This window comes from Balaenoptera ricei, chromosome 17 (assembly GCF_028023285.1).
Source record: "Balaenoptera ricei isolate mBalRic1 chromosome 17, mBalRic1.hap2, whole genome shotgun sequence".
In the NCBI taxonomy this organism is placed as follows: domain Eukaryota; kingdom Metazoa; phylum Chordata; class Mammalia; order Artiodactyla; family Balaenopteridae; genus Balaenoptera; species Balaenoptera ricei.
The window spans coordinates 38,475,710-38,489,757 of NC_082655.1; the positions used below are offsets into that span (position 1 = coordinate 38,475,710).

The 14,048-nt window shown below is 40.2% G+C and overlaps 2 protein-coding genes across 6 annotated transcripts in view; both read left to right on the forward strand.

Annotated features, from left to right (window-relative positions):
• RPL30 (ribosomal protein L30) overlaps nt 1-14,048 on the forward strand; it is a 451,366-nt gene that overhangs the window by 302,981 nt on the left and 134,337 nt on the right. The gene's annotated exons all lie outside the window — the stretch shown is intronic.
• The window catches only part of NIPAL2 (NIPA like domain containing 2), a 69,591-nt gene that overhangs the window by 43,160 nt on the left and 12,383 nt on the right, over nt 1-14,048 (forward strand). For all 5 annotated transcript variants that reach the window (XR_009498465.1, XM_059901782.1, XM_059901781.1 and 2 more), the window contains 2 exons: nt 3,297-3,418; nt 12,045-12,141. Coding sequence is in view for 4 of the 5 variants with exons in the window: in XM_059901782.1 (XP_059757765.1) it covers nt 3,297-3,418; nt 12,045-12,141 (219 nt within the window). In the remaining variant the exon portion in view is untranslated. The remainder of the gene's footprint in view (nt 1-3,296; nt 3,419-12,044; nt 12,142-14,048) is intronic.

The window sequence follows — 14,048 nt, forward strand, 5'->3', positions numbered from 1 at the left end:
TGCAGCTTACCCACTGCTGCCCGACTGCTCCACCTTTGGTCCCCTTCAATAGCCAGCTCTTGGTGCTTTGTGCACCAGTTCCCTGAGGTTAGCAGTGGGTAGCAAACATAGCTCTGGTAGTGTTTCTTCTTCTCTGTGTTCTCTCAGTTATGTCTTTGCTTTCTTTTGCCTTCTTTTAAGACCAGTGGAGAGAAGTCTTCACTAGGCAGTCAGGAGATGCCAGCCAAGTCCTTTCTATCCTGCCCTTCTATTCTCAAATTGAGTTGTTAACCCTGTAGAGACAGCCCCAGGGACAGTCCCTGGTCATCCCTAGACTACAACATTAGAGATACGAGTTTGGATTAATTTTGAAGCTTGACTCAGATGGTCTTTGACCCTTGGCAGTCAGCATCCTAAGTTGGATCTGTCCCAGGGTCCTTTGTCACATCAGGTCTCCAGATGAGCTTTCAAACATATTCAGCTCCCCAGACTGGCCTCTTGCCAAATTCCTGGCCAAATTCCTGGAGTCTAGCAGGTATGATAAGTTAATTTGTACCTAGAAATGAGGACACTGCGTCACAGAGGGATAATCAACTTGCCTGGGCCCTTCCAGCTAACAGTAGCAGTGAAATTTGAATTCTGTGGAGCTAGTCTCAGCTTGGATTAGACTTCTCTTATCCAAGTCTTGACCTGACATTTAACCATTTCCCTGGGCCAAGGGCATGTCAAGTGCTGCTTTCTTTCCTTTAGGATCTTATACTTCTAGAGTACTCCTTTGGTCAAATGGGCCAACAGAAGGTAAACTAGCAAGTTTTCTAAGTCAGAAATCTGTGCCTTTCAAAAGAAGGAATATTTGTGGCTTGACTGAAATAAAAATAGCAGGAACTGATGTTTCATGCCACTTTTAGAAAAAGATGGGATGCAAATATATTTTACAGAAATTTACTGAAGGACTTGCTAATGGCTACCTTCAACACTTTTAAACACTTACGTTAATGTGCACATGACTCATGAAGCAGAGAGTAAATCACACAGAAAAATAAAAATGACACCAAAGAAACAAGCAAATGACAGGTAGCAGCTATCCAGAACTGCCTTTGTAAATGTCGGAAGTTGCTGAAATTAAAATTATTAAGAAGAAAGAATATATGACCTCCTGAGCTGCCACGGAGTTACTCACTAGTCTTGCAGTGACATGAGGAACAGATGAGATAATGCATGTGAAAAAGTACTTTGAAAGGATAATTGTAAAACCGTCAGTCATTTTATTTGTTTTTAAGGAGTTTTGGAATGCAGTGAAGATCTACATTGGTGGAAATGGGCACAGTATGCAAATGTGGAAGCAGATGTGAAACAGGGAGGGATGTGCCAGGATGTGAAACAGGGACCATGTGGGAAATAACACTGCCTCCACAAAATGGAATACTATGCAGACTCTGAAGGAATGAGGCCGCCCTGCATATAATGATGTGAAACATTCTGCAAAGATGTTCTGTTAAGTAGAAAAAAAGCAAGATACAGAAAAGTGTGTATAATAAGCTACTATCATTTGCATAAAAAACCAAAACACATGCACTCTCACACACACCTGCCTAAAACATCTCTGAAAAGAAAACCTCAAGAACCAGCAGCAGTAGCTAACTTTGAGGAGGGGACCTAGTGAGCCCCAAGGGTGTGAGACAGATTTAACTTTTCACTGATCCCTCTTGTGTGGCTTTTGAATTTTTTACCATATGCGTGTGTTACCCATTCAAAACTAAATGTTCTAAAAAGGAAATTTAATTGACACTAGATGCAGTTAGATGAGATAAAGAAATGACTGGCAGAGGAACTCAATATAGATAAGAAATCTGGATTTCACAAAAGTAAATTGGAAGTCTCTGAGACTTTGAAATTGTATTCAATGCATTTATTCTACTTTACTATACCAAGTTTAGAAAAGTGTTTTTTTTTTAAATCCCTTCTTCCTAGGAATGAAATATTGAACAATTATCTTATAAGATCTTTTTTTTTTTTTCCAAAGAAAGGACAGAGCTGACCAATAATTTTGTCCAGGTTCTTATGTATGGTTTTTATTATTTTCCTTTCATTGAAATGCTTAATAATGTATATTGTTTTCTTTTTAAAAATTCTCATTAGAAAATAGCTTTTAAAATTGTGTATATGATTTCTGTCTTCACAAAGTATTACAGAATAAATTGTTGCATTAGAGTAAGCTTATTTTATAGCTCCTACAGCACCATGAATAGCTATTGTCCAGCTTGTGTAAAAAATCAAATGAATTCTCAGAAACTAGAGTTCAAAACTCTAAGTCATTTGGTTAAGAGCAACAGGAAATTGATGTCTTCAAATTGTGAGATTTTATAGACACACCAAATTGTTCCAGGTTGGAGTGAATGCTGGTTGTAAATTATATACACAACAATGCTGACCTCAGTGGTGAAACAGGTTGAATTATGTTTTCATGTGTGCTATCCGAAAAATGCTACATAAACCAGTTTTTCTCAGGCTGCTAATTATTAATAAATAAGCAGTTTTCCATGTTATTTGGAAAGGCAAGTCCCCTTCTTCTGTGGCCACTCCTCCCCCCACACATTCCCTTCCTCCATTATTACAGTATAAGTAATGTTAAGGTGATGACAGTAACACATTCCTACATAGGTTTATTATGTGGTATTTTACCAAGCTATCCCTGGAATTCTAGATTTTAAATTGGATCAAATAAATCTTACAGCAGAGTCATCTTTCACCTTCGTTATTTCTGCTAAAAGGACTCCAATAAATGGCAATGATTAAGGTATTCATTTACCAGAGTTTCAAAGTATAAAATACCCAAGTTTGTGTGTGTGAAGGACCCAAAGATGACTAGGTGCAGAGTAGATCATCATCAGGTGATGGATTTCCCCACTCTCTGGGCTCTGCCATCTAGATCTAGATGGATCTAGATTCATCGTGCCCTTACTGGTCCACGTGGAAACAAACAGCCAGGTTGGATGTGTTTTCATGTCTCCATATGCATGCGTTCTGATCTTCCCCATCTTTGAGGAAAGCTTCTCTGAAGAGGCCAGGATTCATCTGGAACAACAGAGAAAAATCAGAATTTATGTCCTACCGCATCTGTTCCCTAGCCCTTATCCCCCTTTAAAAGTAATGCCGTCGGGTGAATGCATGATGCTATCTGGGGATGGTTTGATGAATTGTATTTTAATAGACATGGACTTTTACGAGTAATGCTTAGTCTATAGGTAATGTTTACATAAACAAAAAGACTTAAATGTCCCTTTTCAACTTGTTTGTCTTTTCAATTTTATTTAAAGGTATGACACTGGCATTTGCAGGAACATATTTATTGGTGAACTTTGCTCCAAATATAACTCAGGATATCTCCGCAAGAACAGTACAGTATTACTTTGTTGGCTGGCAGTTCATGACCTACGGGGTAAGAATTCTAAAAATTTTACTGTTGCAGAGGCAATATTATCTAGACCACTGGTACATGCAGATGCTGGAGAACTAATATAATCTTTTCTTCTCAGCATTAATATCTCATTAAAATGTAAATATATTTGGCCAGTACTAAAGTATTTCAATCACTAAATCAGCAATAAAAGCACCCCCGTTTCCCAGGTATTCTGTCCTTGGGGGTGACCTATCACTGGCACAATTTCCACAATTTAATGGAATTTAACCTGGCAAATTCCAGAGCAACATATTTTAGGACAATTCAGAGTAAAAACAAACAAACCAAAAAACTCTCTTCCCAGGTCAAAGGAAAGCACCTGAAGACACATTTTACTTCACTGAATTTTATCCAAGATAGGTATTCCCTTCAAAAAACATTCTTTGAGACCAATGCAGTAGCCTATCTTAGGAGAAGCAGACAGCAGGTAGGACAATACTGAGAGATGTGTAAAAGAAAGAACGGAATGAGCTGATGTAGAAATTGGAAGCCACTAATTGGGATATTTTATTTGATGCAATGGCTGTATCCAGTAGGTATAGAGCAGTGGTCCCCAAACTTTTTGGCACCAGGGACCGGTTTCGTGGAAGACAGTTTTTCCACGGAGGGGGGGTGGGGGTGTGGTTCAGGCAGTAATGCAAGTGATGGGGAGCGATGGGGAGCGGCAGATGAACCTTCGCTCGCTCGCCCGCCGCTCACCTGCTGCTGTGCAGACCGGTAGAGGTCTGAGGCCCGTGGGTTGGGGACCCCTGGTACAGAGAATATGATTGAAATGGTTGGTATGTAACTTGTTATGGAAGTCAGTTTAGATGGGAGAATAAGAATATTCTAGGAAGGGCAGGCAGTAAGAAGAAAACTGGGATTGTCTAAATGAGCATTTAACCAAGAACCGAATTGGTAAAATATCAAGAGTTGTGAATTCAATAAAAATAATCAAAGCACACAGAGTCAAACATTTTTAGGGTTAGAAGTGACCTCAAAAAACTATCTGGTCCAGTGATCTGCCATTAAAACAGGTAAAATAGTATGATCCTGCTGTATACCTATTATTTAAACGTGTGACATTGGCATTTGCAGAGACATGGCGAACTTTGCTCTCAGTGTGATGTAACTCAGGATATGACAGCAGGAACTGCATGGTATTACACTATTGTGTGGCCCTTCCTAGTCGTATGACAAGAATCCTATATATTTTACCATCTCTGATATACAATTCTGACCACTGGGACACAAGTGTTTATAGGGCTTTTCTTTTTATAGTCTCTCACTCTACTTCTTTCTCTTACTCAACAGAGACACTCTGTTTAAAAACATTCCTCATACTCTACACCCCCTTTAATAAACTATCCTATTTCCCTTCTAAACACCACCAAAGATTTATTCCCCTCCACTTTCTCAGCTCCTAGTCACTCCTCACTTGTCCTAAGCTAGTAGACCCCTCCCCACGAATTACCAAGTGGAATTGCTTTTTTTGGTCCTGATTCTTCTTGAGCCTTGTGCAGCACTTCCTGATGGTCCACTCTCTTCTCCTTGCATCTCTCTCTTCCCGGGCTTCCTCGGTTTGTTTTCCCTGTTTCTCTTCCTCCTCTCTGATTAGTCCATCCCAGGCTCTTGGTAGGTACCTCCTTCTCTTCTGCCATCCACTCTTTATCTATTTGTGCTAAAAACTCATCCAGGGTTTTCTAGGGTGATCTCATTGCCCACTCCACCACCATCATTCTTTAGAAAGACTTCCAAATCCAGACCTGCATCTCCTTCCCAGATCTCTTCTAAACTGCAAAGCTGTGTTCTCATCTGTCTACTTATTACTCGTCCCTGCTTGGATGTTCCATAGATTCCACAAAAGTAACATCTCAAAAACTGAACTCAATATCTTTTCCCCTAAACTCCCTCCTCTCTTAAATTGGAAGGCTCCCCTTACTCCTGCCCTCCATCAGACTTTAGGATTGGGCTTCCCAATTCAGCGTAGGTTTCCTCAGGTCCGTCATACTTTGTGTCTCCCCCTCCCCTATTTTATCTTCCTATGTCCACCATACCCAGTCCTTTAACTATTAAGCCTTTCATCAATCAAATCTAAGCACTAGAAGGGCTCATTGAGCATTTCATGATAGTCTAGGCTTGAAGTCCTACCAACACATTATTATTCTTTGCCTACGAGCAAAACAAATTCTTCATCCGGTAAGAAAAGGGTCACAGAGTCTGTGACCAGAAAATTAAAAGCCTGAGCTGAATCCTTTGGAGATTAAAGATGCATCAAGACTTATTTCCTGGAATAAACAGCATTGTTTGATGATGATGTATTGTATATCGTTTTAACACCATAGAAAACATTTTAAAAGAACAAAACTACCTTTTTAAACCTTATAGTTCCATGAAAAAAGTACTCTGAAATTAATTGCATTTTTCCACTTTCCAAAGTTAGCTCTTAATTCATTCATTTATTCACTAATTCATTCAACTTATTAGCCTCGTAGAATACAGAGGAGAATTCCTGAAGCAGGAATTTTATAGTCCTGGGAGAGACCCATATTCCTGTAAAATAATGAAAGTATATTTGAAAGTAAATGTTGCCAAAAATGTAAATAATTCCAGATATTTATAAGATAGCATAAAATAAACCTTTAATAAAGTCACATTTGGATAGCACTTTTGGCATTAGACTCTTAGGGGAATAGATCTATATTATCTTAGTTTATCTCAGTTTGGAATTTAATCCATTGTATGTTGCATCTCTAAAGACTCTAGAAGTTATCAATTACATACTAAGATCTTGAGCTGAAGTTTGGTTTAAATCTGTTAAACATCTACGTAATTAATATTTAATCCTTCAACGTGGCAGAGTCTGTGCTTTTTCTGCAAACCATAATTGCAAAGATCATAATTACAGTAATTAAGACGATTCTTTGAAGTACATTCATCTAACAGTTTTTGTATTACACCAAGTATAAATGCAACACCTGAACTGCCTTTCGGGACTGATCAAATAACTAATAAAATGAATAAAAATATTTTAAGTCTGAATAAATTTTACATATCTCAAAAGGGGATTGTAAAGTCATATTACAGACTAGTTAATAGCATCTCCTTGTATCATGTGTTGACCTGTCCCAGGTCAATATCCATTTTCCTTTTAAGGCTTACATGAAGTCAAAGCCTCAGAAACAAGGCCCGGGAGCCTACCCTCTGAGCTGGGACTTTTTTGGGTAGGAAGAGGATTTGAGGAGCCTGGTGTCTACTGGCCAGAGAGGAATGAAGTGTCCTTTGCTCACCCACTAAAACAGACTTTTTCCCACCTGCTGTTTGCCAAAAAGCAAAGAGCAATCACGTTTGCAAGGTCAAACTAGCTTGGAGAGATGCTATAAAACATACACGTCCCCCTGAGAAATTCAACATCTCCATCAGCAAGTTAAAAACTAGAAGTCCTTTAGGAAAGAGACAGGCTTAACCTTGTTAATCCCGCCCTGCCCAGGCTTATATGACCACAAGGCCCTTTTCTTGTAGGACCTTTTGTTGAGTAGCAACTATTAATGCCTCTGCAGAACCCACATGAGGGAACGTGGCTCTGAGCCTCAGTTAATTCGTGTTCTATGGCAGGCTTGACTGTGGCTGTTTTGCCCACCCAGATTTCCCCATAGACTATTCAGGTGGAAACCTCTCTTGTGAACGTAGAATCCTTCACAAAATAATCTGCATGGTGCTCATTTCCTCTCCACTAGACCGAAAATTAAATCAGCCAAAGCAGGGACCCAGCCTGTCGATTGGTGTAATTCTCTACCCCGAAGCCGATTATTAAGTTGGCCTTTCTGGCAAAAGCTGCTTCAACAACCCACCGGCAGGTGTTAAAACCTGAAGGGAGAAAACTGTGTGTGTACAAAGCCTCCGTGTCTGTTGCATAAGGTTCATCTGCTTCGTTGTCTGAACGTAAGTAGCACTCGCAGGTCTGCGCTAGGATACACTTTGCGGCCGCAGTAGCCAACCTCACCAAGCAGTCTGAGCCCTATGCCCACTCCGACCACGTTCTGTCCTTCATCTGTGCAACAGCCCTAGACATTGGCAGATGGAGAAACTGAGTTAGGGAGGTTCAGTCACTTGTCCAAGGTCACTTAAATACTAAGTGGCAGAGCCAGAATTCCAAACCGGGTCATCCACTTCTGGGGTGCACACTCCAGTTCGTTTCCCCACGCAGCTCTCCAGGCAGAATTAATACAAGCTGACCTCCGAGTATCAGACCTTTGTCCAGGCTTGGCCTTAGAGAGAACCTTTGCAGAGCTCATTTCTTCTGGACAAGGCAGCTATATATCAAAGGCTGTACTTTAAGAAAGAACTCGGTGGGAGAAAAGGAGGTGAACACAGGCTCAGATTCTGGTAGCAAGACTAGGGTTTCCAGTGATGAAATTTTGTGTATGTCTTTTGTCACATCATCGCATGGACTGCCAGTGCCCTTTTTACCACTGAAAACAGGGTGATGCGGGCCTTTAAATCAAATTGGAGAATGAATCCAGAAAACCCAGAATAGTTCAGAAAACTCATCCTGAGAATTTTGTTCCTCTGGAAAGACTTCAGGTACCCAAACCTGAATTAGTTTCCTATTGTTTCCATAACAAATTGTCACAAACTTAGTGGCTTAAAACAACACAAATTAATTTTGTTACAGTTTTGAAGGTCAGAAGTCCAACACAGGTCTCATGGACTAAAATCAAGGTATTGGCAGAGCTGTATTCCTTGCGAACGCCCCTTGGGGAGAATCTGTTTCCTTGCCTTTTCCAGCTTCTAGAGGCAGCCAGCATTCCTTGACTTGGGTCTTTCTCATGTTACATCTCTCTCTGACCACAGCTGGGAAGGTTCTCTGCTTTTAAGGACCCTTGTGACTACACTGGGCCCATTCGGATAATCCAGGATAATCTCCGCATCTCAAGGTCCATAGCCTCAATCACATCTGCAAAGCCCCTTTGCTGTGTAAAGTAACATACACACAAGTTCCAGAGATTAGGACGTGGACATCTTGGGGTGGGAGAGGGGGCGTAATTCTGCCTTCCAGAGCTGTACCACTTAACCCTTCTGAGCCTTGGTTTCCCCATCTGTAAAATGAGGACAGTAATAGTGCCCACCTCCTGAGGTTGTTGTGAGGATTCAATGAATTAGTACAAGTAAAGCATGTGGCAAGCATGCACTAGGTGCTGTTATTATTTCTGGCCTCTGAGATAGCAATCAGCAAAGCAGCCTCTTCCTGGGTCGCAACAACCTGCAGAAGTCACAGCTTCTTTGATGTTGATTTTTTCAGAGAGGAGAGAAAATGTTACTAGAAAAGAAAAAATTAACGTTAACTCATGCTGCTTGAATATTTTATTCCCGGGAGCTCCGTGATCTCTTGCCACAGGACAGAACCCAGGGCGACTGCAGTCATTCTGTGAATAATAGGAACTCATGTTTTATAGATCTGAAGCCACAGAGATAGAGTTTGTAAAAAAAGTCATACATGATTTTCAAAACTGATAACTACCGTCATCCCCCCCAAAAATGTTAATAATTGGCATGCTAACAGATTTAGCTAACATGCTCTGTGCCTTAGTGCAGGAAGAGCGCTCTTCCCTCCAGCCACAAATACAGTGGTCCCAAAGGCTGCTGGGAGCTGTCTGTAATTGTATCACATGAGAAATGGACAACTGTGGTGGAGGGGAGACCAAGTCGAGAGGGATGTTTCGGTTTCGATGGCAGCTTTCAGGAAGGCAAAGAGATAGGAGTTGAATAGCTTTTGAAGCACGACTTGATTAAATTAAAGGTCTGGCAAATAAGTGCTATAAGGAAGAGTTAAAACAATTGGTTTAATTTGCCAGGAAAAGAAAAGACTAAGGGATGAGTTAATCTTCCATTTTAGATGAAAAGGTTTTTAAATGAGGAAGATATGGTCCTGCTGCTTTCCATGCCCACAGAGGATTAAAGGGAGAAACAAACCAACAAGCAAAACCTTGAGTTAGAACAGAAGAGACATGTTTATTTAGGGCTCCATAAGTAAAATGCAGCCCTGAAAGTAGTGAAGTCCCTAACTCTAGCCATTTTTAAGAAAAAAATTAATGCTGGTATTTTCACTTGTCCAATGTAAACATTCATATTTATGATTTCAGTCCAGAGATACTGTCTCTTTGGGGGGAGAAAAAAAAAAGCTATGCTTCAGGTTATCTTAAGGACTACAAAAAAGAAAAAAACAGCTAAAACAAAAATAAAATTGAGGACTCAAAATTATACTAGTTTTCTTAAAGGTAGGAAAATTTTAGACATTCAGTCAATTAATACTTATTGAACACTCAGTTTATTAGACATTAGGCTTGTTTTTTTGGCAAGTTGTTCGTAATAAATTTGAGGTGTAATTTACTCATTAATTCGAAAAATACTTATTGAGTGACCAACTGTATTCCAGGCACTGGAGGCAGAAAAGGTCCCTGTTCTCATAGAGCAGATGTGCTAGTGGGAAACAGACAAGAAACACATAACCACGCGAACAGGTCATGATAAAATACTCTACGGTAGCCACCTGACGTCGGGGTTGTGATAGGACAGCTGGGTGGCTCTGTGAGATCAGAACGATCTGGGAAGATCTCTCCAAGGAGCTGAGTGACTAGAAGAAGTCAGTGTGCAAACAATAGCTCAGGGAAAGAGCATTCCAGGCAGGGCAAACTCTTAGTGCAAAGGCCCCAAAGCTGAGCAATCTGAGGACCTCAAAGGACTCAGCGGGGTGGCAGGGGTTGGCGGGGAAGGGTAGGCCATCTGTGGCTGGTGCAGGTTGGACCTTCCAGGAGCCAGCCGTACAAGATGATGAGGTCCCAGAAGTTAACTGGGGCTTTGCCATCCAGGAGGGAGTGTGGATCTTATTCTTAACGTGATGGGACGTTTAAGCAAAGGAATGACTAGATCTAATTTCTATTTTTACTACATGTATCATCCTGGATGAATCTCATAAACATAATGCACAGTGAAAAAAAAAGCAGGAGCGTGAAAGCAAGTATAATTCCACTTGTATAAAGAACAAGTGTGCAAAAATAAACGGCGTCATTTGGGGATACGTAGAAATGTGATAAAGTATAAAGAAAATGAATGGTATACACAAAACTCAATGTAGTGGTTCCTGGGGAGGTTGCAGGAGGAGGGGAGTGCAATTGGGAACGAGAGACTTCACAGGGATTGATGGGTTCTGTTTCTCAGGTTGAGTAGAGGGCACAATGGTACTTGTCACATTACTGTAAATACCTGATATGTATATTCATATATACTCTCTATGAATGAAATATTTCATTATCCAAATTGTATTTTTAAATGACTCCTCTTGCTGCTGAATGTCTGGATTGTAAAGAGGCAAGAGTCAAATCAGAGACAAAGTAGAAGCTGTTGCACTAGTCAGAGAGGGTGGTGAGGAATGAGGGAAAGGGAAGAGTTTTCAGCTTGTGCAACAGGGCATGTGGTGATGCCATCTCCTGATGGGGGGGAGGCCCAGGAGGAACAGGTAGGGAAGGTAGGCCACCAAGAGTTAAGTGTTGGGGACTTCCCTGGTGGTGCAGTGGTTAAGAATCCGCCTGCCAGTGCAGGGGACATGGGTTCAAGTCCTGGTCCAGGAAGATCCCACATGTCACGGAGCAACTAAGCCCATGGCCACAACTACTGAAGCCTGCGCACCTAGAGCCTGTGCTCCACAACAAGAGAAGCCACCACAATGAGAAGCCCGTGCACCGCAAGGAAGAGTAGCCCCCGCTCGCCAAAACTAGAGAAAGCCCGCGTGCAGCAATGAAGACCCAACGCAGCCAAAGGAAAAAAAAAATAGAGAGTTAAGTGTTGGGACTTCCCTGGCAGTCCAGTGTTTAAGACTCTGCGCTTCCACTGCAGGGGGCACAGGTTCGATCCCTGGTCGGGAAACTAATATCCTGCATGCCACACGACACGGCCAAAAAAAAAAAAGAGTTAAGTGTTGCGCATATTCGTGTGTTATGGCTGTTAAACATGCATGTGTCAGACTTCTCTGGCGGCCCAGTGGTTAAGAATCTGCCTGCCAATGCAAGGGACACAGGTTTGAGCCCTGGTCCGGGAAGACCCCACATGGTGTGGAGCAACTAAGCCTGTGTGCCACAACTACTAAGCCTGTGCTCTAGAGCCCATGAGCCACAACTACTGAGCCCACATGCCACAACTACTGAAGCCTGCGTGCCTAGAGCCCATGCTCCGCAACAAGAGAAGCCACCACAATGAGAAGCCCACGCACCACAACTAGAGAAAGCCCATGTGCAGCAAAGAAGACCCAACGCAGCGAAAAAAAAAAAAAAAAAAAATGCATGTGAAAATGTCTGGTAGACAACTGGATAAATGAGACTGGAGTTGGGAGGTCAGGACTGGAGATCTAGATTTGGGCATCATTGCCATGTAGGTGATGTTAGAACTCTGGGTCTGGATCACTAAGGCTCCGTATGCTGTTCTCATATGTTTATAATTGTCCTTAGGAGCTCCAGTCATCCTCAACCCTCATATGATAGTTGTTGCAAAATCAAAAAGAGAAGTGTGACATTCTGAAAACTTCATATAGAATAATTTACACTTTACTCTTTTTCATCTTTTCCATTTCTAGATTTTAGAAATACTAATTTTCTGCATTCTCCTGTATTTCCATAAAAGAAAAGGAATAAAACACATTGCGATTCTGCTAACCCTGGTGGCACTTCTAGGTAAGGATATTTTTTGTTTTCTAATTATCTAATCTAGCCATGCTAAGTCATAAAAGAGTTTAAAGGAAAATATTTGAGCATTCTATTTTTTCTCATTGTTTCTACTTTTCAATTCTGATCTATAGAAACTGAGTCTCAGTTACGCAGATCATACTTTGCATGTCCATTGCTGCAATTGATATATGTTTAATTTTTAATATATTTAAGGATTTTTACTTCTTGATAGTTTTATTTGCTCTCTGACAATTTGGGGATTTTTTTCTTAGTAAATAATTGAAGAATATTAAAAGAGAAACAAATGAATAAACCCAAATGAAACTTTTGTATCAGAAGTTATCTAGGACTATCCTGTTTACATTTAGGAAAAAAAAAAAACTTTAAAACATGGCTAATATGAAACAAATGTGAGCAGTATGATTTTTCTTGAATACAACATTTCTTTCATTCATTATTTAACTACCCATTTCCTTTTTTTCCAGAGGCACCTTATAAGATTTGAAAACTGATGCTTACATAAGCCCTCTATATATTTTTAAATCTATTCTCCCTCCCCACTCCTCTGTATCTCTGTCTCTCACACATATACATACATATATATATCTCAACACTAGGAGATCTCACTAATCATTTGGGAAATTCCCTTTTCAAAAATTTATTTATAATTCCTTCTTTGCCTAAGATGACCCATCCATCACATGTTGTTTACTCTAACTTTTTACATTGTATTTATACCTTTGAGGCAGCTGCAGCTCCCATGTTCACGAGGTGCTGGAGGTTTCATTTCTTCATTTCATCAACTCTCCTCTGAATTGGAAGAGTTGCATTTGTGATAGTTACTTATAGAAACAAATTTACTCTAGAACATGTTCAGGTATGTGGTTGATCAAAAGAACAGAAAAGAAACTTTATATTTTTTTTCTTCCAAATTACCAGGAAGGGAGAACAAAAGCAAACTAAGAGAAAAGATGCACATTATGTAGGAAAATATTGAAAATAAAGGAAATTTTAAATAGGAAAGTATGATAACAGAATTAAGACCATACATATCAGCTTTGATCATAAATGTAAATGGGGTAAGTTTACCAAGTGAAAATGAAAGATTTCCAAATTGGACTTCAGAAAAATTCCCATATTGATTTTGAAAAAGATTCTGAAATTGGATTCAGCCAGTTTCCTCTGGTTCAGCTCTATAAGGTTTATTGAAACAGCACCCTTTCTGATTGGCCTCTGCTGGTTGTGAAATATTTTGACTTCATACATAAATTTCATCTAAACAAGGTAACTCAGATTGAAAGTAAAAGAAAGCAGAAGGTCATTATATTACCATCTAAGTTGAAATCAAGGCAGAAGCACTAAATGAAACAGAGGATCCTGGAGGCTCCCCTGTTAGTATTTAGTTGCTAATCAGGGTAGGACTGGGGCTTGGAAGGAGGAGGCATCAGGGGACAGGGGCCCTCAGTAGACTGGGCAGCAGCTATTTCAGAAACTACATTAGCATAATTATAAGAGGAGCAGGAGACTTCTCTTAGCTCATGGAAATAAGTAGACAGAAAAATATGTAAAATTAGAGAAACTGAATGCTTAATTTTGATCTGGCAGCTCTAATGTTGAACTCTAAATCCAGAAAGCAGAGAATACACCTTCTTTCAAGTGCCTGTGTAACATTTACAAAAGCTGATCTTACGATTGGCCACAAAGAAATTTTTGATACATTCCAGGAAGTTGAAATAGTACAGACCACATTTTCAGATCACAGTGAAATAAAAACAGAAAATAATAACAAAAATAGAACCACTAACACCGTACCACCTGGGAATGTTAAACACTATGCTTAAACTGCAGCTGGGCCAAAGCAGAAACCACGATTTCATTACAGCATATATTTCTTAAATTATTATGAAAACACT